The sequence below is a fragment of the Periplaneta americana genome, chromosome 16 (assembly GCF_040183065.1).
Source record: "Periplaneta americana isolate PAMFEO1 chromosome 16, P.americana_PAMFEO1_priV1, whole genome shotgun sequence".
Lineage (NCBI taxonomy): Eukaryota > Metazoa > Arthropoda > Insecta > Blattodea > Blattidae > Periplaneta > Periplaneta americana.
The window spans coordinates 159,579,707-159,606,865 of NC_091132.1; the positions used below are offsets into that span (position 1 = coordinate 159,579,707).

A 27,159-nucleotide genomic window follows, 5' to 3' on the forward strand; every position below is an offset into this window, starting at 1 on the left:
ATCCATACGTTGCATGGGAACTACTTGGAATGGCTTCACCACTTTAGCTCCTTGCACTACGTGTTGAAGATCGCTGCAGATATCATGAATTCCACGAGTGACAGACGTGATATCTGGTAGAATATAAATCTAAATAAATAGTGTCTTATTTATTTTAATCCTTTATTTCTATTTGATGTTCACTTTTTAAGCATGAGGAAAATAAAACATGATGGCAGTTGTAAACATTTAGTTTCATACTTATTTGTAATTTACAAATATAATGATGTGACAGATGTGAGCAGTACAAGTACAGGTAATTATTTCTGCGAATATTCAATACTTATCAAAATATCTATAATTTATACACAGAGTTCAAACACTGAAGATTGCACTAGCCTTAGTTTCATGCTGAATTATTTATAAATGTAAGTTTTAAAAATTGTAAGAATTGTGTGACGGGCGTGACAGGTAATGTAACGGTTGTGGCACGTCCAAAGAGTTGGCCTTGTTAAGATCATAATTGGGTTTAACACATTTGAGAAAAATGACACTAAGTAAAAACAGAATTCTAACATAATATTCTAACTTCACTGAATTAAAAATACTGTTAAAGTAGTCAAATATATAGAAAAATTTGTAATACATAAAAAAATAATTAAATGCGAAGTTTTATTTGAAAGTTTTATTTGAAAACTCTCCTGCTGTTCAATACAAAAGGATGAGAAATAATTTTGAGTACTACAGATTTTTTTGTAGCATATGCTGTCCACAGACTAAGGCGATTTGGACACCAGCATCAACCATCACTGAAACTTTAGATTCATTTGCGAAAATGACTCTTACCACTTCATCAGAATAGGATACTTTTTTCCTTCAAGTCACAACAACCCACTATCTGTGTCTAACATTTATCAACAGTTCCACACAGCTTTCTATCTAACTGTATCCTGGTTCACTTGAAATGGCACTTTCCAAATCTTGACACTCATTCGAAGAATGAACATCTTGGTATCTTAAACATTTTGGCTTGATGTCTTTTTATATCCTACAATATCAATTTTGATGCACCTGTTTATCCTTTCAACAAATTATGTGTTGTGTGGTCAAAAAAAGTGGCTACATTGTATCTTTGGTACATGTAACATGGTGGACCACCACTCAGAGCATATTTGTTGATTTTCCAATATTGATTCTTTATTGACAAGAATAACCAAGATTCCTTTAATTTCTTTCTTTGCATAGTCAAATTAGGATGACAGTGACACAAACCTACAATTTGAAACATGCAGGAGATATTTTGGACGAAGTTGATTAAACTAAGATATTTTCTTAGTTACGTTTCCCTGTTACATGATTCTTTATGGACTTAATGATTTAAAACATCTTGTTTGCCCGCTGACTGAACACTGATGTTTCTCAGATAAAAGTCACAGATTATTATTAACAGGTAACTTGCCCCGACAGGGAATCGAACCCGGGCCACCTGGTTTTGTGGCTAAACGCGCTAACCGTTACTCCACAGGTGTGGACTTGTGAAAGTTATGTAACTGTAGCAGATGAACTCTACAGCACAGTTTGTCGTTCTTGCATCTAGTGGAGGTCTCCCAGTTGCATTTCTCAAATTAAACTATACTGGGTAAATGTAAGCTGACAAATTATCACTTTAGCGACCAAATTTTAAGAGAATAAATTTTTTGCCATTTTCAGTTTAGTATTTTGGTATGGTGTAATAATTTTTTTCATTTTTGTGTTGACACATGAAATTAAGATTTTACGAAGTTAAGACTGTAAAAGCAAAATGATTGCAATCATGACTGTGTGTGTCAGGCTTAAGAGGGCACAGCATTTGAGAGGACGGGAAAAAGTGTAGGCATCGCGCGTGAATGGCTCATGGCTGTATGTGTGTTTCTACATGTCTTTCAGATCTCGCTAAAAGCAGAAATTTACAATCATCGTAACTGAACTTTTCACTCATGTGTATAAGTGCATGCCTTTTTTAGACGTTCCCAACGCGATAAATTTCAGGCGCGCACATCACAACTGAATGACATCTGACCTGTTATTCAGTTTCCATTTCATAAATATTATAAAAGAATGGCAGTTCGCCTTTCAACAACTGCATGCTATTTTAAACTTCCGAATACAAAGGCAGAAATACTTATCCAAAAACGTTATATTAATGGTTCTCACAAGTGTGTACATGAGCATCCCTTTCGAATCTAACACACTGAGGGTAGGTCTTTTTTACATATTCCGCAGATGATTGGCTTCTTACCCGTGTTAGTGCCTGCTTGATATATCAGACTTCCCCAAACCGAAAATTGTTTCCCAGAAGCATCGCAAATACAGGGCTACTGCAAAGGCTTTACCCGATTCCATAGCCTTGTATTATGGAAAGTATGAGACAAACATTATTTAAAGTTATACCAATAAAAAGAGAAACTCTTCAAGTTTTTGGTAGCATATCACGATCAAATCTAGCCACTGCCGCACGGATCCGGTTATTAAGTTCTTCAAGATTAATGGTGAAACGAGGATTGAGCGGATTCCGACGATTTTGCAATAGAAAATGTTCCAATTACAAATCGAATTTGATGGGATGTTTTGTGGAGATGCATTTTAAAACTTAAGCATTCTATTGGCAATTGTTACAAGTAAACTAATTCTAGAGATATGTGGCAAATTACCTGTGAAATGACACGTCCAACGTAATGTGAGTGCAAACGTTGTGTTTTCTAGTCAGTGAAACGATTTTAGTGATATGAAACACACGATGCGACGTAATGTGAAGAACGCAGAACTCTTATTAATTCAATACCCACTGAAAAACACTCAACTACAGCATATAATACTACAATAAACATAAATTTCACAACTGAAAACTTTCTTTCGAAGCCCGCCATTATGATAGACAATGACGCACTAACTGGCAAAGGAGGTACATACACTTGATCTTTGACAAACCCCCATAGAAAAAAATCACAGGGAGTCAGATCTGGCGACCGAGGAGCTCAACGGAGAACACACCGATCGTTGATAGAAGCCCGTCCACACCAACGTTGTGGTAGATGCTCATTAAGATACTCAGCACTTCCAGATGGAAATGTGGTGGAGCCCCATCTTGTTGAAATAAAAACACTGGTTTATCTTCATGTAACTGAGGCATCAACCACTGCGTTATTATGTCCAGATAAATTCGACCAGTAACCGTGTTTTTAGCGAAAAATAAGGGTCCATTCACTTTAGCACATGACATCGCACATTGACCTTGGATGAATCGCGTACATGTAAAACCACAAGAGGGTTTTCCGTCCCCCACACTCGAACGTTATGTCTGTTTACTTTTCCACTCAAATGAAAAGTGGCCTCGTCACTGAAAATCAATTTCCTACATCTGTCTTCATCCTCTATCAATTGTTGGGATTGAATACAATACTCATGGCGACGATTGTTGTCATCTTCTGAGAGGGCTTGATGCAGTTGTAAACGATAGGGTTTCATTTTCAGACGTTTACGCAGCACTTTTCATACTGTCTGCTGTGGTAAACCAAGCTCCCTGCTTGCCTGCACCGTCGATTTCCTTGGACTTCGTACAAAAGCTTCCCTTATGCGCTCAACATTTTCGTTGGAGACAGATGGGCGTCCAGTGGGTTTTATTGGAGCGAGACTTCCTGTGGTTGAAAATCTTGTATACCAAGTGCGTACTGTCTTTTTATTTGGTGGATCCTTATGATATCGTGTACGGAAATGTCTTTGCACTATGGTCACCAGTGGCGGCTCGTAGTCAAATGTCCAGGGTAGGCAAAATTTACAGAACATTTTTATGTAATTCCCGCGATTCAATGACAGCTCGCTTTCATCATGCCCCTCGAAAACTTAACTCTTGCTTACATAACAATACTGTTACATCAATGAGCCGTCTCATAATTTGTCGGTTTTTTCTAGTTTATTGTTATACTGTTGTCTTGCAACCCTTGTTGTTCAGACATTTCCGAAATTGGATTCAAATTCTTTTCAAGTCTCTTTAGACTTACCGAGTTACAAATATGATATGATTCCAAGTACCTTCTTTAGATTACAATAACAAACGTGACCACCTACAGCTTACCTTTAACTTCACTTCCTGTTAGCCATTTATGTGTTTCATACCATACTTACTTACAAATGGCTTTTAAAGAATCCGCAGGTTCATTGCCGCCCTCACGTAAGCCCGCCATCGGTCCCTACACTGTGCAAGGTTAATCCAGTCTCTATCATCATATCCCACCTCCCTAAAATCCATTTTAATATTATCCTCCCATCTATGTCTCGACCTCCCCAAATGTCTTTTTTCCTCCGGCCTCCCAACTAACCACTATATGCATTTCTGGATTCGCCCATACGTGCTACATGCCCTGCCCATTTCAAACGTCTGGATTTAATGTTCCTAATTATGTCAGGTGAAGAATATAATGCGTGCAGTTCTACGTTATGTAACTTTCTCCATTCTCCTGTAACTTCATCCCTCTTAGCCCCAAATATTTTCCTAAGAACCTTATTCTCAAACACCCTTAACCTATGTTCCTCTCTCAAAGTGAGATTTCAAGTTTCACTACCATACAGAACAACTGGTAATATAACTGTTTTATAAATTCTAACTTTCAGATTTTTTGACAGCAGACTAGATGACAAAAGCTTCTCAATCGAATAATAACACGCATTTCCCATATTTATTCTGTGTTTAATTTCCTCCCTAGTATCATTTATATTTGTTACTGTTGCTCCAAGATATTTGAATTTTTCCACCTCTTCGAAAGATAAATCTCCAATTTTTATATTTCCATTTCATAGTGTTTCATACCACGAAGGATTAAATTTTCTTGCACCTTTAGCACTGACTTTATGAACAATAGAGCTTAATGCAGGAGTGGGTCGTCCATTGTCCAAAATACTTCTCTTTTCAATGTCATTACGACGCGAAAACGGACAGCGTAACAGTTTACTTATTATATCATTCATAATATAATATTATTGTTATCACTTACATTAACTATAAATCACCAAATATACGTAACATTAATATACAGTACGTACTTGCAAAAATCACATTTTCTAAAATACACTGTTTAAAAAAACATCTTTTAAAACACACTGTTTAAAAACTGTTATACTACTCGTAACAATCTACGTTCCAACTCGTGAAACTTTCAAACAGAAATTTCGCAAATCGTAGGTGTTCGATAATGCTCGTGGGTTCTCGTTAGGGCAGGCAGAATTCTAGCGCGCTGGCTTCAGCATAGAACGCATGCGCTAAGAAAGCATTTAGAATAGCGATCTCTTTTAATGCTTACTCCAGGGCCAGCTTTGAAGTTACGTGGAAGGTCGGCTAACTTCGCTTCTGCCTACCTTCGGACCTCTGTTATTTGTCTATGCTTCTGACGCATCGTGATCTGTCCAGTGTATTCTTGTCGCATAAATCGAACTGCCAGCAGTGAGCAACGTCCAACTAACCCTAAAAAAATCCCATTCATAGTTAATTGAAGAATTTCTAAGAACCTAGACAAGAGTATATAATTATGTAAGGTTTTCCAAATGTGTTGGGGTAGTTAATAAATATCCACTTTTAGGTTTTTCTAAATGTGTTGAGGTAGGCTTAGCCTACCCTGCCTGCCCTGAGGAGCCGCCTCTGATGGTCACTGACTTTGTTGTGTGAAATTCAAGTACACAATACGCACGCTCTTCCCCTGTCTCCGCCGTTTCTTTTACTAGCCACCTAGCGGTCAAACAGGTGTACTGAGATACTCCCGTGAAATTCTAAACGAAACTTGGAAACTTTTCCTTTTATTTGGTAGACGTTCAATAATGTAACCCTAATACTTTTCATAATACAAGGCTATGGAATCGGGTTAAGCCTTTATAGTAGCCCTGTATATTGTGGCGGCATTTGGAATATTCTGGTTGCCTCGGGAGTATGCGCGGGGATCCAGCGAGAAGGAAGGCGCGGGCAAACGAAATCGAGCCCCTACCACGCCGTAGCGGAGAAGTGAGAAATATGTTCCCAAATTGAAGCAGCAGAAAGCCGCCATTTGTTAGGTAGAAAGCGCGCGGGATTTCGAAACCGCTGTTTGAATAAGTGTTGTATTGCGTATCCGAAAGCTAAATGTTTTTGTTTAAAGGAACAATACTTCCTTTGCGATACCTTTAATACCGTGTCTCTACTGTCAGCAGAGTTGCTAGGCTTTCTGCGAGGGAAGTCGGGATATCAGAAGCTAACCTAAGACATTAGACTTGTCAACAATTTAGCCTATCATAAGATTTATAGCAGTTTTCTGCACAGTGTTCGCGTGCTTTTTAATGTAATAGGCCTATTCGCCTTCGTGAGAAACAATAAAATACGACGGACATACAGTATAGTGAACACTACAATAATTTTTTCTTTTACTAATCGCGAATAGCCTATGTTTTAACAATTTGCTAATAAATTAATTTCGGAACCGGTACTGCAACAGTTTCACTATCTAACGATGAATCCATGTTTAAACATAGTTCACTAAACTATAAAACGCAGCAATTGTATGTCTCTGTTATTAAAGTATGATATCAAAACGCTATCTTTCTTGCCAGTCAACGCACTTGAAATACACAATGTTTTCTAATTGCGAGAACAGCCACTAGGGACCGGAACGGAATAATCAACAATGCAGTAGAACTAGAAGAAGTATTATTTTGCGAGTTTAGTTGCCTTACGGCAATCAGCTGGGCTACCTCATAGACTTACTAAATATCCGCAGGCTATCTCTTTTGAGTCAATATATAAATAAAAATATCGGATAATAGGAAATACAGACTAATTTGTTAAATATGTTCAAGGCTAATATCTGTAAAATCAGGGTTTTTGTCAATCCCGACTCCCTTTAATAAGGACTCAACCAGGAAATTGGGAGAATCCCGCCTAAATTGGGATAGCCGACAACCCTGGCTGTCAGACATAGGTACTGTGTTCAGACTTGCATCATTTTCATAGGAACTCTGAATGTGAACATTCATAACCACGGTTCATAAAAGAATTAATATGTCAACTTTTCAATTCAATCTGTAGGTTAAACTGCTGTATGAAGTCAAAAAAGTAGTAGCAGCAGTAGTAAGAATAATAGTAGTAATAATAGCAGTAGCAGCAGCAATAGCATAAGAAAATGTTTCATTAATCCGTAACTAAGACAGGAATTACTTTCAATCAGTTATATTAAAAAATATATATTTTAATAATTTATGCAGTTTCTGTATGTTTAAGTTCAGTGAATAATTTTATTATTCATGTATGCACTGAAACAACAGCTGTTTTAAGAAAATGAATGATAATATACAGTGAGTGAAGGACAATAACAGTGTATAATAACGTAGTTTGAAAGGTAATTACTATCTTCGAAATGAGTTGAACACACTGAATGATTCACTGTAGAGTAGAAATTCTCTCTGCAGATTGCACCTATTCACTTTCGGTTAAGGGAATCTTTACTCAGAGGAAACTTGAAGCATAAAGAGTCACATGGCAAGTACAATAGTTAGTCTTCTGTAACATAATATGGATAAAAATCGTCGTAGAAATTAAGGATTAACTAACCAGTGAAATGTAACATTCCTTCCTTCTTTATCGTTACACCCGTGTGCATTGCTGCAATAAAAAGCAGCACACGAAAGAACCATACTTATTTAGCTCTACCAAACAAATGGCCGCTCGTCGACTGTTCAATTTGGGAGCATAACACTAGCGCCAGTGAGCGGTCTAGCGGTTATTTAGTAAGTCTATGAACGAAACTCGAGCTTCACTAGGTGCTGTAGCGCGGTACAGGGCGAGGGGAATGAAAACTACGCGACGGCGCGGAGCGGAGAGAGCAGGGGGAACATCTAGAAACGTACCTCTCTCGAAGGTTCGCAAAGCCACGCGAATCGAAGATTCGAGAACGTGTGATTTAATAAATAGATGGGCGAGTGAGTCTTCGAAAGTTAGTCTTCAGTCAGCCTTCAAGCCTTGGAGAGCAGCGAGCAAGGTGGACCTGAGTTGGATGTGTGGTGAACTGTATCTGGAAGGCTTGGGTTCGAAGTGCAGTGAACTGTACCTGGAAGGCTTGGGTTCGAAGTGCAATGAACTGTATCTGGAAGGCTTGGGGTTCGACGTACAGTAAACTTGTGAGAGCTAGAACAACTAGCCAAGGCGAACGAACTTGAACCACAGTCTACTATATATAATCACGAAGCTTGAGGTGATTTTTTGCAAATCTCTCGATAGTTGCTAGCAGCTTGGAGCGCTGTGAGTACTAGGAACAATAGACTGTGCCACAGCCCTCGTGATCTAATAGGGGCCGTAAGACAGACCATGTAACTCGCCTTAACCCGATCACGAAGGGCGGCGTTTCAACCATATAAATTAGTTGGAATGCATAAACAGTAACATATGTTTCTCTAAAAGATCAGCCAAAAGATGGATGGACCAATTTCAGTAGCTGCTACAGGAATCAATTTCCACAGAAATAATGATGTGTCTCTAAAATGTAGTGTAATTCCATTAATAAAATTTAAAACAATGATTATGAGACACTTCAGATATAATTTACTTGCGAGTTAAGATATAATATTATTTATGGTGTGAAAATTACATTGTTCGTATGTGTAATACCTGCCTTTATTTCGATTAAATATTGCGAAATTCTTGTACATTCATTTATGCACGATTCAATAATTTTCAATTGCACCGCACGGATATTTAGATATGTTGAAATTATAGGTTATGTTTACTGTACCAGTTGCCCCTTTCTGTCTAAATTTTGTGATCTCCAATGCCTTGCCATTCATATGAAAATTATAGGTTATGTTTACTATATAAACTTATATTCCTAAATTCGCAATCATACATTACAAATAAGCATAATGTCATGTATGATACCCCGGACATTCAATTTGTCTGTATCTTAATACTAAAATTGAGTACTGAATTATTGTATTTATCTACTACTTAAGAGATGAAGTAACACAATTGTACGTACAGTAATTTCACAGGAGTGGTATGGTAAATGCTTTGTCTAAAATTAAGGAAGGTAGATGTGCTAAATTGAAGTCACAATATAAATTCTTTTTTATTAAACCTCAAAATAGCGTCGATTCTAAACTTGAAATGTTGACGCGAACAAATTATGTTAACATGTAAAATTCTCTTCACATTAAAATAACACAGTTTTGTAATTATTTCTGCAACATATTGTGCAACAAGAAGTAAACGGAACTTATGGACACATTACACTAAATAAAGATTAGCAATGATAAGCAATGTAGTTATAATATTTCACTGAGCTCCATACACTGAAATAGAAAGCCTGAACAAACATTACGGCCTGGTCTAGATCGAAAAAGCATTGACTGTGCCGTATTTCGCATATTTGTGAAAAGTTCGTTATCGGTTGTAATAAATGTAAATGGCTAAAATACAATAATTTGAATAATAATATGGGACAAGGAGACGTTTGTAGTACTATAAATTGTAAGAAAAATAGGTTAGAGTTAGCCTTCAGAAAGATCCAGGAAGGTGAGTTTATAGAATATAATATATATTTTATGAAAATAATATATAAACCTTATGTATTTCATATTTACATAGTGGAAGGAAGGTGTTATTCTTTTCAAAAGAACACGATATCGAAAGTACAATACATTTTATGGTCTGCTAGGGAAAGAGTCTGTGATGAGGCGACAGTAGCGATCCTGGTGGTGAGCAACTATCTATGGATGCATATTTCAACTGTGTACGTTTCCATATTTAGTAAGTATTAAGCTCCGTGACTGTATATACTAGACTGTGCTTGAACTGAGAACTGACAGTTTTGTTCTGCACATAGTTCTTTGTGAACATTAGTTGAAATTAGGAGTGCATTGTTGTTCTTCTCAATAATACACGCGTATTTTCATTGACGCTGTGTGCAGTGCAATAACCAGTACTGTGTTGCTGTGTTGAGAGGAATACACATTGTTGACGGGTGTGTGGTTAAAGGTGGAAATAAAAGTCTCGTTGTTGTATAAAAGTTACAATATGGTTCCGAATATGTGTGCGTATTCATACTTCACATGATTGATAGATTGCGAATATTTTCCACATATACAATAACTGAATGCTTGTCGCGTGTGTAGGCGTCCATGTCCATTCAAATGACTCGATTCCGAAAATATCTTTTCAAACGAATCACAACGCAAAGCCTGTTCCCCAGTTCGTACGCGTTCATACTTTTTCTCATGGATAGATTGCGAAATTATATTTCCACATATATATTATCGCAATTGAACGCACTCTAACGCGTATACAAGTGCATGTTTTCTTTACTAGCAAAAAAAAAAAAAATCCCACATAACCACAAACTTTTCGCTTGCGTGAAGTTGTACATGTTTTCTCTTATTAATAAATCACGAATCTTTCTTTACACATATATCATAATCGAACGCCATGTCCACAGTATGTATAATAGCATGCTTCTTGACACCACTCGATTTGGAAAACTTTCCACATAAATAATAACTGAATGATTTCTGCCCTCCGTTTAATACTTGCGAATTGCCGAAAATTTCTGTCCACAGATATCACAACTGAATGCCTTCTGTCCTGTATATACGAGCATTCTCGTTGGTGTGTTTGAGTGCATGCTTTTTTAGCTTACCAGATTGCGAATATTTCTTTCCACATATATCACAACTGAAAGCTTTCTCCCCTGTGTGTACGATTGCATGCCTTTTTAGACCACTAGGTTCGCAAAATTTCTTTCCACATATATCACAACTGAATGCCTTCTCGCCTAAGTGACGACGTTTATGGCTTTTCTGATGAGCAGACTGCGAAAATTTCATTCCACATATATCACAATCGAAAGGCCTCTCGCCAGTATGTATGCGTGCATGCTGTTTCAAACCACCAGATTGCGAATATTTTTTTCCACATACATCACAACTGAAAGGTTTCTCCCCTGTGTGTACGATTGCATGCCTTTTTAGACTACTAGATTCGCAAAATTTCTTTCCACATATATCGCAATTGAATGCTTTCTCGCCACTGTGGACAAGTGCATGACTTTTAAGCTTAAAAGATTGCGTAAATTTCTTTCCACATACAAGACAACTGAATGGCTTCTCACCCGTGTGTATCAGCGAATGCTTTTTTAAAATATAAGATTTAGAACATTTTTTTCCACATATATGACAAGTGAATGGCTTCTCCCCTGTGTGTACACGTTCATGGTTTTTCAGAACACTCGACTTGAAAAATTTCTTTCCGCATTCATCACAACCGAATGGCTTCTCCGCTGTGTGCGCGACTGTATGCTTTTTTAGATTACGAGATGATGAAAATTTCTTTCCACAAATAGCACAATCGAATGGCTTCTCCCCTGTGTGTACACGTTCATGGATTTTCAGATCACTTGATTTGAAAAATTTCTTTCCGCATGTATCACAACTGAATGCCTTCTCCCCCGTGTGTATTAGTGTATGCTTATTTAGATTACCAGATGATGAAAATTTCTTTCTACAGATGTCACAATCGAATGGCTTCTCCCCTGTGTGTACACGTTCATGGTATTTCAGATCACTCGGTTTGAAAAATTTCTTTCCGCATGTATCACAACTGAATGCCTTCTTGCCTGTGTGTACGCGTCTATGTCTTTTGAGACGATCCAAATGCAAACAATCCTCTCCACAAACATCGCAAACAAATGGTCTCATGTGCTTGTGTAAAAGAACATGGTTTTTTAGCCTTGTTGAGTCAAAAAACCACTTTCCACAAACATCACTTTTCAATGCCTTCTCATGGGTCTCCATCCACACATCCTCTGTAATACTGTCGCAGGATGATGGCACACCATAGCTGTAAAGAAAATATGCTTTTAGTTCGAGCAATAAAAACTGAAGCAGAATAAATCACCAAAAATAAAACTACATTCAATACAATTATATTCTACTTAGTAATTAGTAAGCAATGTGTAGAAAAGTTTGGAAGTATACAATTCTACTCAAGTGAATTTTCGTAAAGTTTCTTCAGTCGGTTATTTTACGAAGCATTATCAACACCTAAGGTTATCTAGTATATGAGTGAGATGAAGATGAAAATGCAAGGAAATTGAACTCAGAGTCCTGAAATTTCCTCGTGTTGGGTCGAGGGAAAGCCCCAGAAAAGCTCCCAACCATGTAATTGTTCCAATCAGGATTTAAACCTGGACCGGGCAAATCGTAAAACAGCGAACCCTAAGCTCCGCCCGCGACCCCTTTCTACTTTTCTCCTACAAGCTATGAACACGCTCTAGCGGGAAAGAGTGGAAATAGGGGTTTAGGGTGGGAGTGACATCTAGCGGAGGAAAGTGGAACAAAAAGAGTGAATGCGGCATCTACGAAGCAAAAGAGGTACTTCGTCCTGCCACCCTCTGTCCCTCTCACTCCAGCCTCTCCTTCTCTGTTCCTCGCTTCATGTCTCTCTTTTTTTTTCTTATGACTTCGCAGTGGGTAGGATTCGATCCGGGTATCTTCCTAACGAAACGCACGCACACACGCTTTTTGGTCATGCTTTATACCTCTCGGCTAGCGAGACTAGTTGGTGGTGGAAGGGAAAATGAATCTATTTATGTTCAAGGGAACTGCCGTAACGTATTGCAGAAATACGATTGGTGCAAGGATTCATATTGGGAGACAATGGTGGAATGGCGCGGGGGACAATGATCGATAAGCGTGGATAGAAGGTGGAGGGCTTTGTGAATTTAGCTTGGTAGGGGTTGACTGCGGGGGTGGAATAAGTGTTAACGCGCGCTGGTAGAGCTTCATTGTGTCCGTGTCCAGCTTCGTGCACAGACGTAACCACGTGTCATGATGAGCCGTACCATAGACGTGTACTTCTTCCTCAAATTGTGCAGGGAGAATTTGAAGGCGGATACTATAAGGTACTGTGAGGAACATGGATTATAGCAGACGAGGCTCTGGTGACTATTGTGTTACTTCGAGGACAGTGCAAAGTTAACAGGTGAGTGTTGTTTTATGAAAAACCCACATTACATGTGGCTGTTGTCTAATGCCTCCTAATTTGGTTGCATTGTGTTGTTGTCTAATGTGCCCTAATTTGGTTGTATTGTGTATTAGTACGTGTTAGTTCGAGGAAAAAACATATTGTGTTGTAAAATACAAAATACATGGGAGGCGGTAGGCAGGGATCCACCGAAGCGGGACAGATAGTAGAGAGAGAGAGAGAGAGAGAGAGAGAGAGAGAGAGAGAGAGAGAGCAGGCGAGCGAGATGCTGAGCGGCGAGGATGGGGATAACTTCCCCTACTGGCGTTCGCTGTTTCACGATTTATCCCCTGGGCCAACTGGTTTCTTGAGCAGACAAGCTAACCATTACTCCACAGCAGTGTACGATAGCGTTAAATTCTATCGATTCTTATATCAATATTATAAAAGTAGTCTACTCCTGATGCATTTGAATTACGAGAGATGGCTACTATATTTGTGTTTTTCTATATATTTTATTTTTGTTTACAAAATGGATCTAAGATTTTAAAAGTAAGTAATGAAGTGCATGCAATTAATTTTTTCTTCAATCGAAATTCCGATATTAATCCCAGCTCATATGGTTTAGTTAAAGCTCTCAGATTTTTTAATATATATAGTGCCATTCGGGTAGTCACATAACCACAATTTTTAGCCGACATCCTAAATCATATACAGCCATACTGCTCAGCCTTATAGATTTTGACGGTAACAACTTTTGTCAGGTTTACTATGCTGCCATCCAGTTGTTACATGAAGAGTCACGTCATTACTCCTATTTGAATTGCATTAGTGATTGTACTGCCATCTCGTGTTCATTTAGGGCAGACGGGTGGCGATTTTGGCAGTTGTTCTCTTCGAAATGCTATCGATTTTAACATAGGCATGAGCAATCTGTTATATATGTGATCTGAGCTGACGTACAAGGATTGGATTTCCCTGTTACAATGCTTGTTGAGTGGCCTAATATGACGAGTTCTGACAGCACATTTTTTCTTAAGACCTGCAGATTTCTTTTGATGTAACACTATAGGTTTTTCTTTAAACAATGTCTATACCTGTTTTAATATTTCCCAGCCCTATAATTTTCAACTAGCTTTTGTAGTTAAAAGTATATGCTATATTTTTTTTTACACAAGGTTATGTAAGTTGTCTGGCTAAATACCTGGATTCAAGTCAAAGTTTATGAAATTTTAATTGTAAATAATAAACAAGAACAGGATTAGAAGTCCACTGAATTTACAAAGACATGAAAATAATTCTATCGTAGATTCGCAAGAGGGGACATGTACAAAATCACAAAGTGTTGGAAAATCGCAGAAACTATAAGTTAACAAATTAAAATTTCCATATATATTTTTCTAATTAGATCACTATAGATACATACATTCAGGATTCGTGAACATTGTAATTTTTTAAGTCAGTTATGGTTTTTTTGCGATTTTCCAACACTTTGTTACTTGGACGCGTCCCGTTTTGCAAATCGATGATAGAATAATTCCGTTATAAGTTAGGTACTGCTCTGACAAATATTTTCTGTACAGAGGACTATTTCTAGACTTAAAATGTCACCTACAGAAAGGAAAAACTTGGAATTTGTTCATTTCGCTGCTTTTGGCATTTGATTTTGATACTTAGCAAAGTGCTTATATAGTGATCAGCACGAGGTGTAAGTTTCATGGACTGCATTCTCCTGTTGATTAGTAAGACATCCTTTTCTGGCGAACTTTTCTGCAGTTTTACTGCCAGAAAATCCAACATTGTTAATAGATGCTTTTAAGTGCAACTCATTTACCATCATTATCTAGTGTAGATACATAGGTAATTTTAAAACATTACTTTTTTCTTGAGTTATGAGTCAGGACACATCTTGAATACCAGCTTTGCAATCTGACACAACTACAATGTGAGTAAATATACTTTACGAATTAATAGATTCTTCGTAGCTATCTTTATTGTTTGGATTTCATCATGACAGTATTTTCTTCATTGCCCAATATGGCAATAAATGAGAAATAGTTGATAAGTTCCACCTGCTCCAGCAACTGAATCATCATAATATAATCATGTAAAAAAAATGAAATCTTCAAGTAAAGATATGGACGACTTACATTATTGTCATCAACTTTTAAGGTTTGGATATTGCAAATGGGAAAATGAGAGCAAATCGTTTGCAATGAAGTTAATATCCTTGGAAATTGCTTTCATACGTAGACTTATATATTCAGATGGATGGATGCGAGGATGGAAATATCTATGTATGGGTAGACGGAAGGCTGGAAACATAGACAGAGTAATACGAGGGGTATCTAGGAAATAACGACCGTTTTGTTGTAATAATTAAAAAAATATATTTATTTGAAAAAACAAAGTCTGTTACATAACTGAAGCTTCCTTTACTTCTCTACATTATCACTACCTACATTTAAACATTTGTCGTATCTGTTCACTAACTTTAGAATTCCCGTGTTATACTCCTCTGCCGCCAAATCATTAAGCCAGGTGTTCACTGTCCTCTTCAACTCTTCATCACTTCCAAAACGCGTACCACCCAGAAAGTCTGTCAGCTTAGTGAAAAGGTGAAAATCGCTAGGAGCAAGGTCTGGACTATAGGGCGGATGATCAAAGATTTCCCAACCGAATTGATCCAGCAATTCTCGAGTTGAAGCAGCAGTGTGCGGGCGGGCGTTTTCGTGAAGAAGCACAACTCCTCTCGAAAGCATTTCTCATCACTTGTTTTGGATGGCTCGCCATAGTTTTCGTAAAGTCTCACAATAACGATTTGCATTGATTGTAGTGCCTTTTGGCATGAAATCCAGCAAAAGAACACCTTTGCGATCCCAAAAGACAGTAGCCATGACTTTTTGTGTTGAGAGAGTCTGTTTGAATTTTCTCGGTTTCTTGGGTGATGAGGGATGATGCCACTGACGTGATTGGCTCTTGGTCTCTGGGATGTTGTGAGACACCCAGGTCTCATCACAGTCACAATTTGATCAAGAAAGGCGTCTCCATCTGTGTGATATCGCATCAAGAATGTCAATGCTGAGGCCATTCTCTGAGTTTTGTGTTGGTCACTCAGTTGCCGTGGAACCCATCGTGCACAGATTTTGTGGTAGCCTAGATGTTGCGACACAGTTTCACCAAGCAAAGAACGAGAAATGTCAGGAAAGGCAATATGCAATTCGTCGAGTGATGTGCGCCTGTCTTGCAAGATTCTGTTGTTCACTTTAGTCTTCAGGTCTTCTGTGATGAGTGATGGGCGTCCGGGTCGAGTTTCATCGTGGACATTTGTTCGCCCATTGTTGAACATTTCACACAATTTTCTCACATTTCTTTCATTCATTACAGTATCACCATACACTTCTTTCAATTGCCGGTAAATTTCTGCAGGTTTCAAATGTCGGGCATTCAAAAATCGAATCACACTCCTCACCTCACAGTCGGCGGGATTATCAATCACGTCGTTCATTTTTAAGTAACACAAAATGCACAATGGCGACTTGTTGCAACCAGTACTCACAACATTATGAGAACACATGTTAAGGAAGCCAGTTGACCTTCAAACAAGGAAGGGGAGTCAGCTGCGCGGCGGGTATGCGCGAACGGTCGTTATTTCCTGGATCCCCCTCATACATACACAGAGACAGATAAACGAATAGATGGACAGACAGAAAGAGACATACAGACAGATTTATACGAAGACATGGCAATTGAGAAACTTTCATTTGAACAAAAATTATTATGTTGAAACTAATTACAAATTTCTATTCTTCGTCATTATTATTTAAATAAGTACTGAAACCCACAACCAAGTGAAGGCTCACACTTTTCACTCACCTTTCAATAAAGATTTCATCCTCTTCTGCTGTTACTTCCAGTTTGACGTCCTGCTCCACTTTATTTAATTCGCGTGCCTCCTCCTGCAAAAGATTATGTAAAACGACACTATACGAAAATAACGGTTGAAGAATCAATGAACAGTAGTTTATATGGTGTAGACTTTATTTTAAATATTACTTAATCTAGTAAAATGTTCAAACACTGTCGGTGAAAAATGCAAAAGAACCTTTTTTTTAAAATTTTAGTAGGCTATTTTACGACGCTTTATCATCTTGGGTTACTTAGCATCTGAATGAGATGAAGGTGATAATGCCAGTGAAACGAGCCCAGGGTCCAGCACCGAGAGTTACCCAGCATTTGCTCATACTGGGTTGAGGGAAAACCCCAGAAAAAACCTCAATCAGATAACTGGCCCTGACTGGGAATCGAACCCGGGCCACCTGGTTTCGCGGTCAGACGCGTTAACCGTTATTCCACAGGTGTTAATGTTATGTTTTATTTAACTACACTCGCAACTGCAGAGGTTATATCAGCGTCGCCGGATGTGCCGGAATTTTGTCCCGCAGGAGTTCTTTTACATGCCAGTAAATCTAATGACATGAGCCTGTCACATTAAACACACTTAAATGCCATCGACCTGGCCCGGGATCGAACCCGCAACCTTGGGCATAGAAGGCCAGTGCTATACCAACTCGCCAATCAGGTCGACTTCCACAGGTGTGGACCAAAGAACTTAAAATATACAAATACAAAATAATATGGTTTTTGTAAGAATCATCCTGTTTTAAATAAGAATTGCATAAACAATGATTTAATTGGAAGAATAAATCAGAATCACACTCGAATTAAAATTTATAATTATGTTTTATTTAACGAAGCTGGCAACTGCCGAGGTTAAACAGTGACGTTAGTTCGGGATGCTTGGGTTTTGCAAGAGCAGTTCCCTGCCAAGAGATGGCATGATCACTGGGAATAGTACATCTACATTCTCGGAGCGCACGCAATGAGTGACACTGCAGTTTCGCTTTAGTTGTGTTGTGTTATGTTAAGTAAATTGGCAGTGAAAGTTCTAATCTTAAAAGTTTAAGTTAAAAGTGCTCCATGTAGGCTACTGTTGTAATGAGTTATTCATTAGTGAACGTACTTATCTATATAATACATACATACAGAAACGAAAATCTTATGCGACGACAAGACACAAATAAACTGTTAAAGTTTCCAGAGAGACCTGTTTCATGGTCAGTACAATAAGAAGGCTTTATAAGAAGTTCATGCAAACAGGTTCGGTAAACGATGAAAAAACGAAAAGACAAAACTGAAGAACTTGAGAGAGTGGCTGCAAATTTCATACAAAAAAGATATCAAATATGTGTGGCATTTTGAGCAACGAATGTGAACTTGGTAACTACTATCTGTAACTTTTAAACATTGTAACAGTAAGATTGTAGGCCTAAAATAGACGAACACGTGTTTCTCGCGGTAACCAACACATTGACTGCGAAGATGGCTCCACGCGAAAACCCAAGCATTACCAATTAACCTCACTGTAACAGCGTCCCTGGTGTTCCCTCATTGTATCAGCGTCCCTGGTTTTGTCGTTCAGTAATTTTTTTAGTAGTTCTTTTTCATTTTTTTTGTAGGTTATTTTAAGACGCTGTATGAACATCTCAGGTTATTTAGCGTCTGAATGAGATGAAAGTGATAATGCCGGTGAAATGAGTCTGAGATCCAGCACTGAAAGTTACCCAGCATTTGCTCATATTGAGTTGAGGAGAAATCCCGAAAAAAACCTCAACCAGGTAACTTGTCTCAACCGGAATTCGAACCCAGGCCACCTGGTTTCGCGGCCAGAAGCACTAACAGTTACTCCAAAGGTGTGGACCTCTTTTAGTAGTAGTAGTAGGGCCATAGGGTGTCAATGAGAGCTGTCCATCTGACCATGTTTGTCTGATACTATCCAGTACTTTGCTTACACATCTCCTCCAAGACCCTCTTGGGCATCCCACCTTCCGAACACCCTGAGGGTTCCACTCCAAAGCCTGTTGTTCAATTGCATCAGTCGGCTTTCTTAAAGAATGACCAATCCATTTCCATTTACGCCTTTTAATTTAGATTTCAATGGGTTCTTCGTTGGCTAGATTCCATAAATTTTCATTGTTTATTATTACTGGCCAGTAGATATTTAAAATTATTCTCAGACATCTGTTTATAAAGGCTTGTAATTGTGTTAGAATATTACTAGTTAACAGAGTTTCAGACCCATACATGTATACAGCTTTTATATTGCTTCTGAAAAAGTTTAATTTTGTGCTTCTAGGATAAATTTGGACGAATATAGACCTCTACGGTCGCTGGTAAGACTTTCTGAATGTCACGCAGGCGGCCTGGGTTCGATTCGATTCATTGAAAAAATCCATAGTGACACTTATGGCAGATAAGGTCGCAGTTGGGTTTTTTTTCCCAGGGTTCTCCCGTTTTTCCCCAAAATTTGAAATTTACCATCATTCTGTCCATTTCTCCATTTTATTATCATTCCGTAGCGTTCCCCAAATGATGGCTGGTGACGCATGGAGGGGGTTGGCCTAGGGAAGAGTGGGATTGCCTGCTCGAAACCTGGACCAGAGAACCTTAGTGTGGTCTGCTGGTGTGGGTTTGGGAATGCGTCACCAGAGGGCTTGCGCAATAGATCTGTACAAGGTCGCAGTGCTGCGCCATAGTACCCCCTCTGTTAAATTCAAATCAAATCAATTCAATGGACGAATATGGAATTTCCTCTCTATATTCTATTGATACCATCATCAAATGTTCCACCAGTATGGCTAAATGTACTCCCGAGATAAGTGAACGAAGAAAGGAGTAAATCTACTGACATGAGCCTGTCGCATTTAAAGAAAGTTAAATGCCATCGACCTGGGCAGGAATCGAACCCGCAACTTCGGGCACAGAAGGCCAGCATTCTGCAGACTGTGCAACCCATATTCAGGATGGTCATATGTGAGTACGATGCAGAAAGAATACAAATGAAGGTGTGTAAAAGTTTAAAAGAATTTTAAAATCCAGGGAAAATAATTTGCATATTGTAAACAACAATGGAATAAATTGTCTGACGTGTCAATATTCAGGCTGACTTTCCTGCCTGGTATTATGTACAGTTACTTCACTTATGATATTTAGGGCCAAATTCATAGTCAACACTTATCGTAAGGAAACACTTAAGCAGTTGCTTATAATAATTTCCAATTCATAAATCCCACTAAAGTGAACACTTATTCAAATAAGGTAGCTTGTCAGTTTACTCAAGTGTTTCCTCATATGCATTGTAATCAGCTGATTCGGTATACAATAGATGATGATTATGATTTAATTTAATTTATTGAGTTCTGTAATTAAAATGAAAATGAGTTTCGGCAAGCAAAAGATATATCAGAGATATGGAAAACCCTTTAGAGATGTATAATGATCAACAATTTAAGAGGAGATACCGTTTCGACAAGAACACTGTTGTGAATATTCTGGTGTCTCTCATTTCAATTCACAATACAACCATGAGGCTTACCGATTTCGCCACTGCTGAAAGTACGGGTTGCCTTGAGATTTTATGATACAGCAGCATTTCAGGTAGATTTAAGTGGCATTTTTTTTTCGAAAAGTATTCACGTCCCAACAAAGTGTTATTTGAATTTTTGTTTGTATTCTACCCTATGAATAAGCTGTTAAAATTTGCGTAATTATCATATCTCATTTCCACTTTGTTTAGCATAAAAATAACTGAAAAATAAATTAAAATGATTTACTTAGAGGAATATTTCCGGAGTTTGTATTAAACTCAACTGCAATTTTGTTCCATGTCAATTTCTTCTTTTGGAGAGAACAATTATTATCATTTTTTTTTACTTTCGACGATATCTCCATATTTCATAACTAGTTATCTTAGCTCACTTCTTTCTTTTCTGTAAAATGCTTTCTGGACATCTTGTATAATTTTTAGCTGTATAATATTTATTTCTGTTTTTGTGTATGACAATAATGCCGATTTAACAATTTGAAGGCGCTGGAAAACAATTGAATGTAGGAAAGTGCTCACGTCTAGCCATGTTGCCACATTTCTTTCGATGTCAAGGGAATGCTCAGGGCATATGAATGAGTAGCGTCTCTGCAATACGATCTGAAATAAGTGCTAAGGAAATGCTCATTACTTACGTGTTTCCTCATTTTATAAGTGATGACTATGAATTCGACCCTTAAACTTTTTACTTTTCCAAGTCAGGTTTGATATTATTGTTCCCAAATCAGTCTGTAGGTCTGAGTTTGGACTGGACGACATGATTATGAATGTATGAATGTATAGATTTGTCTTTAACCAATATACCTTTTGGTGAGGCAGCACTTCACATTCTTAGTATACAGTGCCGTCTCCCCGTTTTGCAACGCCTCTCATATAAGTCATTCAGCTATTACTAATTTTTAATTTATTATTGCAATTCTTTCTCTAGTCTTTACTTGTCTGTCATCAATTCTTTCACTACTTTACTCCTAACCCATAATTATACCAAAAATACTACACTTCCAATTCTTGATCCCCCACATTTCCTCTCACTTCACATCTCTAACTATTTGCATTTTTCACTGCTAACTTTTCCACATTGCTACTTTATTTAGGTCTTATATTTCTTTTCTCACGATTTATTTCCCTCCACATCATTTCCTTAAGTCATACCGTTTTTTCACCTTGTTTTCCCCTCTTCCTTCATCACTCCTCCGTGAACTATCTCCTACTTGCATTACTCTACTTCTCGTCAGCCTCGATTTAGATCTTAGTTCCTTCACCCGCTTCGGAATTGCTCCCATCTCATGTCCACTATTTCCATTCGCTTGCACTAAGGTCTTGTTTTGCTGTGCTTGCTGAATACCAGTTTGCGTCATCCCTGTTTTTTCTTCAGACGACGTCACTGCCTGCTATCAGAAAATTTTCGCCGAGTTTAACAAGTTTGCATTTGTCTTGCACTTGTGTCATTAACCTCGCCTTTAGAATGTTGTTTTATTTAACGACACTCGCAATTGCAGAGGTTATATCAGCGTCGCCGGATGTGCAGGAATTTTGTCCTGCAGGAGTTGTTTTACATGCCAGTAAATCTACTGACATGAGCCTGTCGCATTTAAGCACACTTAAATGCCATCGACCTGGCTCAGGATCGAACCGGCAACTTTGGGCATAGAAGGCCAGCGTTATACCAACTCGCCAACCAGGTCGACTCGATGACATGATTAATTCTTCCTCCCCATGTAACAGTCAGAGTGAGGTAGCGACTGCAGAGTGGAGGAGGAGGCAATAGAATTCTGAAGATATCTTTGTGAACTGTGACGTTCATTAGTATTTACCACCAGTTGGTCCCATGAAATAGAAAACAGTCATGTGGACTTTAGCTATCAAAGGAATTTAAAAAGAAAACTTACAAGAAATCTAATTAACTGTACTTCCTACACCGGGCACACAAGACAAGTTCACTCACCTACTGCAAGAGTGATTGAGATTACCCCACCCTATTAATGGCTGACCATTAAATTATAAGTGGAGATGATAAAAATGATCATGTGCGATTAATAATTCGAAATGGATATGATTTAGCTAACAATTAACATCGCAGTCTCTACCAGAAAAATTGGTGTGGAGAAAATTCACTGACCACAGGAAGAAGTCCCATGCCGTTGCGTCATGGTCTAAGGCATCCTGCATCTTGCTCGCATTACGGAATGCGCACTGGTTCGGGTCATCATGGGGGAAGAAATTTTCTCATGAAATTTCGGCCAGTGTATGGGATAGGTGCCCACCCAGCATTGTGATGCACTTGGGGAGCTACGATTGGTAGGGAAATCCGGTTATGCAAACCAGCTATTATGGCTGGGGGAGCTCATCGTATTAACCTCCATTCTGGTTGGATGACATCCACGTCTGTTTCGGCATGTATTATTATTATTATTATTATTATTATTATTATTATTATTATTATTATTAAAGGATGAAGAAATGGAGAGCATGACAGCAACTATCGTATGATGTGGTCACCTGCCTGTAGCAGCTAGAGCTGCAGAATAGGGCTTAGAACCGGTTTTCATTCGACTGGTAAGAGAGCATACGTCAAGATAGAGTATCCAACCAAATGTTCGAATTTCAACTGCTTGCCCCTGATGTTTTTCAGGCTAGAGAGAAGACTGACATTTTCTGAGTACACAAAGGGAGTAATAATTAAAGGAAATTTACCATCTGAAATTTAAAAAATATATTTGCTTAATATAGATCTACTTTTTGATTGCATTCTTTAATAAACTTATCTTCATAACATATGAGCCATTGAGAGCAGAAGTGGTGTAAGTCAAAAATGGGTAATCAGAAGAGTTAAAGTAAACATCCTATAAAATACAGCGCAAAATAGCAATTAATATTCATTTTATTTAAACTATTAGTAATCAGTGGATAGCACGAAGAATATATTAATTTGCTACTTTGCGCTGTATTTTACAGAATTCTTACTTTAAACCTCATTACCCAATTTTGACTTACACCACTTTTGCTCTGAACGGCTCGTTTATGGATGACCAAATGGACACTGAATCTGGTGTGTAAAGAAATGCAAGAATAGAATAAATTACAATTACTTACTAAATAGAAGAGAAAATAAGTAGCTAACTCTATTAAAACGTTTACACTTTAAACTCAAAATGTATACCTCTAAAACAATAGTTGTTAATGCTTTTTAATTAGTCCAATCAGATGCATTATTTCATTAATAAATCATTTTTAAGAAGATATGTTTTGCTTTTGACGATACCAACTGTGATACCAGAATGAATTGATTAATTAATTATGAACCAATCAGTGAATCACTGAATCAGTCAATGAATCAACCAATGAATCCATGGATGAATGAATCAATGAGTTGATGTATGGATGGCTGGATCGATGTATGATTGATTGTAGTGAGAGAAGAAGAATTATCAATTAAATAGTAGGCCTACACGATGAGAATCGCGTCCTTGCAAGGGCTCCTGAAACTCCTGCATGGTTCACTGTTGTGTACCTTTGCCATCCACCCACAAGGAGAAGAAACAACTCGAATATTCGTTAAACCGAACCTGAGACACTCCGCGAGACAGAAGAGCTTTGCATACTAACTACAGGACCAGGCGTTCGATAGCAATATATAATTTATATTTTTCATAACCAGTTGTGCACCACTCTAGAAGCAGACACATTAGCCAGTAAATAACACAGTGAGAACTACCGACCAACACACTTCATAAACTGCACTCACCTCAGCTTCACTCTTTACAATGGGAGAGTCTGGCACAGGAGTTTCTTCAGCTTTTACCGCTGACATCAGATCAGAGTTTTTGTCCATACATTCCTTCTTTATTTCAGTCATGTTTAGATCTAATACATTTTCTTCCTGCAACACACAACTCATAATAATTATGTAATATATCACATGTAGTTGTTCATGAAACACCTGTGACTATTTTTAATGTCTCTTCACACTATTATGTGAAATATGAGGAGGAGCATCAGCAACTCATCTACAAAAAAAATTCTGTTCTTCAAAATTCAGCCTTAAGATTACGCCTAGGAATATTAAAACCACATCAACTGTTGCCCTAGAAATTGAATGTAATTTTCAACCAATCAGATTACTATGTCTTAAAAAAGGATCTAAAAATACATTTAAAATTACAAGCCTCATCCAGATCTCAGATGTTCTTCAAAATGTCAGATAATATCCTGTGTAATTTCTATAAAATAAACAAAGAAGAAATATCAATCTCTATCACAGACACACTCATTGCTGAAACTCCAGTTGTGAACGAAATTCCTCCATGGAAATAGGTGGTTCCAGAACATAGCACACAAATTCCAGGAAATCATTCCAAAAATGATCCTCCATACAACCGTAAATTAGATGCCATGGAACAACTCTGCAGCATATATAAGGATCACCTTCAAATTTACACAGATGGATCTCTAAACCCTAATAATGGCACATCAGCAGCAATATATCAAGAAAGTTATTTCATACCATGTTTATCCCCTTCCAGTCTTGACACTGAATTGCTAGCTATTGATGTTAAATGTTATGTTTTATTTAACGACGCTCGCAACTGCAGAGGTTATATCAGCGTCGCCGGATGTGCCGGAATTTTGTCCCGCAGGAGTTCTTTTACATGCCAGTAAATCTACTGACATGAGCCTGACGCATTTAAGCACACTTAAATGCCATCCTCCTGGCCCGGGATCGAACCCGCAACCTTGGGCATAGAAGGCCAGCGCTATACCAACTCGCCAACCAGGTCGACGTAGCTATTGATGCTGCTCTTCAGTGTGTTACTCAAATTTCTGAAAAATCTATTTACATACTTACCGACTCCAAGGGAGCTATATTTAATATAATTAAATATGTACCAAACCTATATGCATATAGAATTATTCCAATTCAGAAACAAATAAGTAAACTAAAAAAACTCCAAAAGGAAATAACATTTCAATGGATACCTAGTCATTCTGGTACACCTGGAAACGAGAAAGTCGATAATATTGCAAAAAGGCGACATATTTGCAACCAAGAACTCTTCAAGTGATATCTCTATCCAGTGTTTTTGCTTCAGTAAAGTCTCATTTTATAACCCTATGGATCAACAAATGGTTCTCTTCTGACAAAGGAAAAATTTTACAGTCCGTACAAAAGAAACCAAATGACCTGGAAATGTACAAAAACTTGCCCAGACATGTCCAAACATTTTTAACAAGAGCCAGAATAGGTTACAGGTCTGATAATCCTACTTGTCTGTGGTGTAATAATCATGATGAAGATCTGGAACACATTCTTCTATTTCACATTAAATCCAGACGTTTGAGATGGGTAGGGCATGTAGCACATATGGGCGAACCCAGAAATGCACACAGAGTGTTAGTTACGAGAAAAATAAGACGTTTGGGGAGGCCGAGACGTAGATGGGAGGATAATATTAAAATGAATTTGAGGGAGGTGGGATATGATGATGGACACTGGATTCATCTTGCAGAGGATAGGAACCGATGGAGGGCTTATGTGAGGGCAGCAATGAACCTGCAGGATCCTTAAAAGCCATTTGTAAATAAGTATGTAAGTAACTAAGTAAGTAAGGCGGTACACTGTAGCTGTATCTGTCCTGCTATACCACGCATGTAGCTACATACTTGTACCAAAATTCAACTCTGATCTTACATACTGAATTTATTAAAATATATAAGACACTAAAATATGAACATGATTTATGAAAAGCATTTTGATTTACGGTTATCTTAAAACGCAGTGTAAGCAGCACCGATTATTAACTCTTAAAACATCATGAATGAGGACAAACCAGCACATAATATGTGACATGAATTTTTTTTTATTTTAGTATATTATTTTAGGACACTTTATCAACAGCTCAGGTTAATTAGCGTCTGAATGAGATGAAGGTGATAATGCCAGTGAAATGAGTTCGGGGTCCAACACCGAAAGTTACCCAGCATTTGCTCATATTGGGTTGAAGGAAAACCCCGGAAAAAGCCTCAACCAGGTAACTTGCCCAAACTGGGAATCGAACCCGGGCCACCTAGTTTCGCGCCTAGACGCGCTCACCGTTACTCCACAGGTGTGGACTATGTGATATGAAGGAAGAATAGGTAAACAAAATAGATTACATTTCTTTTAGTCTAAGAAACTGTAAAACTCCTAACTATAAATTAGCAGATATACAGAGTAGAAAAAAAAACATGCAGATCTTTAGAGCGAATGGCTCATGTTATATGTAAGAAACAAATGTAATAGCGTATTGGTGGAAGGTCCATAGTTTTCTCAGAAAAAATGTTTTTCCCCACAATGTTTAACACCCTTTTACTCAATAACTATTGCGAGTAGGATCGTCATTCTTGTCCATGTTGATAGAAAATTTAATAAGGAATCATTTATCACTCTAGCGTATTTGTATAGCACGGACGGTTTTCGTGTAAATTTAATTTAGAAGCCACTGACTAATACGACCAGCTTGCAACATTGTAGCCAGAAAGGGAGATGTGAGGTAGTTCACTAAGGCAGACAGACCTGAGTTCGTTGACCTCTTACATCAATAATGCGAGGAGAAGGAACAGTGTGTTAGAAGAACAGTGTTTTGCCGGAATGCTGAAACTTCCAATTCAATTTCCGAACTTAATCTCAAAACGTAATATAGGTTTTCTATTAATTTAAGTGTACCCTATTCAATCTGCAGGATTATTTCACTTC

At 38.0% G+C, this 27,159-nt stretch overlaps 1 protein-coding gene across 5 annotated transcripts in view; it reads right to left on the minus strand.

Annotated features, from left to right (window-relative positions):
• Positions 1-8,675: 8,675 nt before the first annotated feature.
• LOC138691592 (oocyte zinc finger protein XlCOF6-like) overlaps positions 8,676-27,159 on the minus strand; it is a 145,855-nt gene continuing 127,371 nt past the window's right edge. For all 5 annotated transcript variants that reach the window (XM_069813713.1, XM_069813712.1, XM_069813714.1 and 2 more), the window contains 3 exons: positions 24,172-24,306; positions 16,859-16,941; positions 8,676-11,857 (listed from right to left, as the gene is read on the minus strand). In XM_069813713.1, coding sequence (XP_069669814.1) covers positions 10,582-11,857; positions 16,859-16,941; positions 24,172-24,306 — 1,494 coding nt within the window. In that variant the 3' untranslated portion in view covers positions 8,676-10,581. The remainder of the gene's footprint in view (positions 11,858-16,858; positions 16,942-24,171; positions 24,307-27,159) is intronic.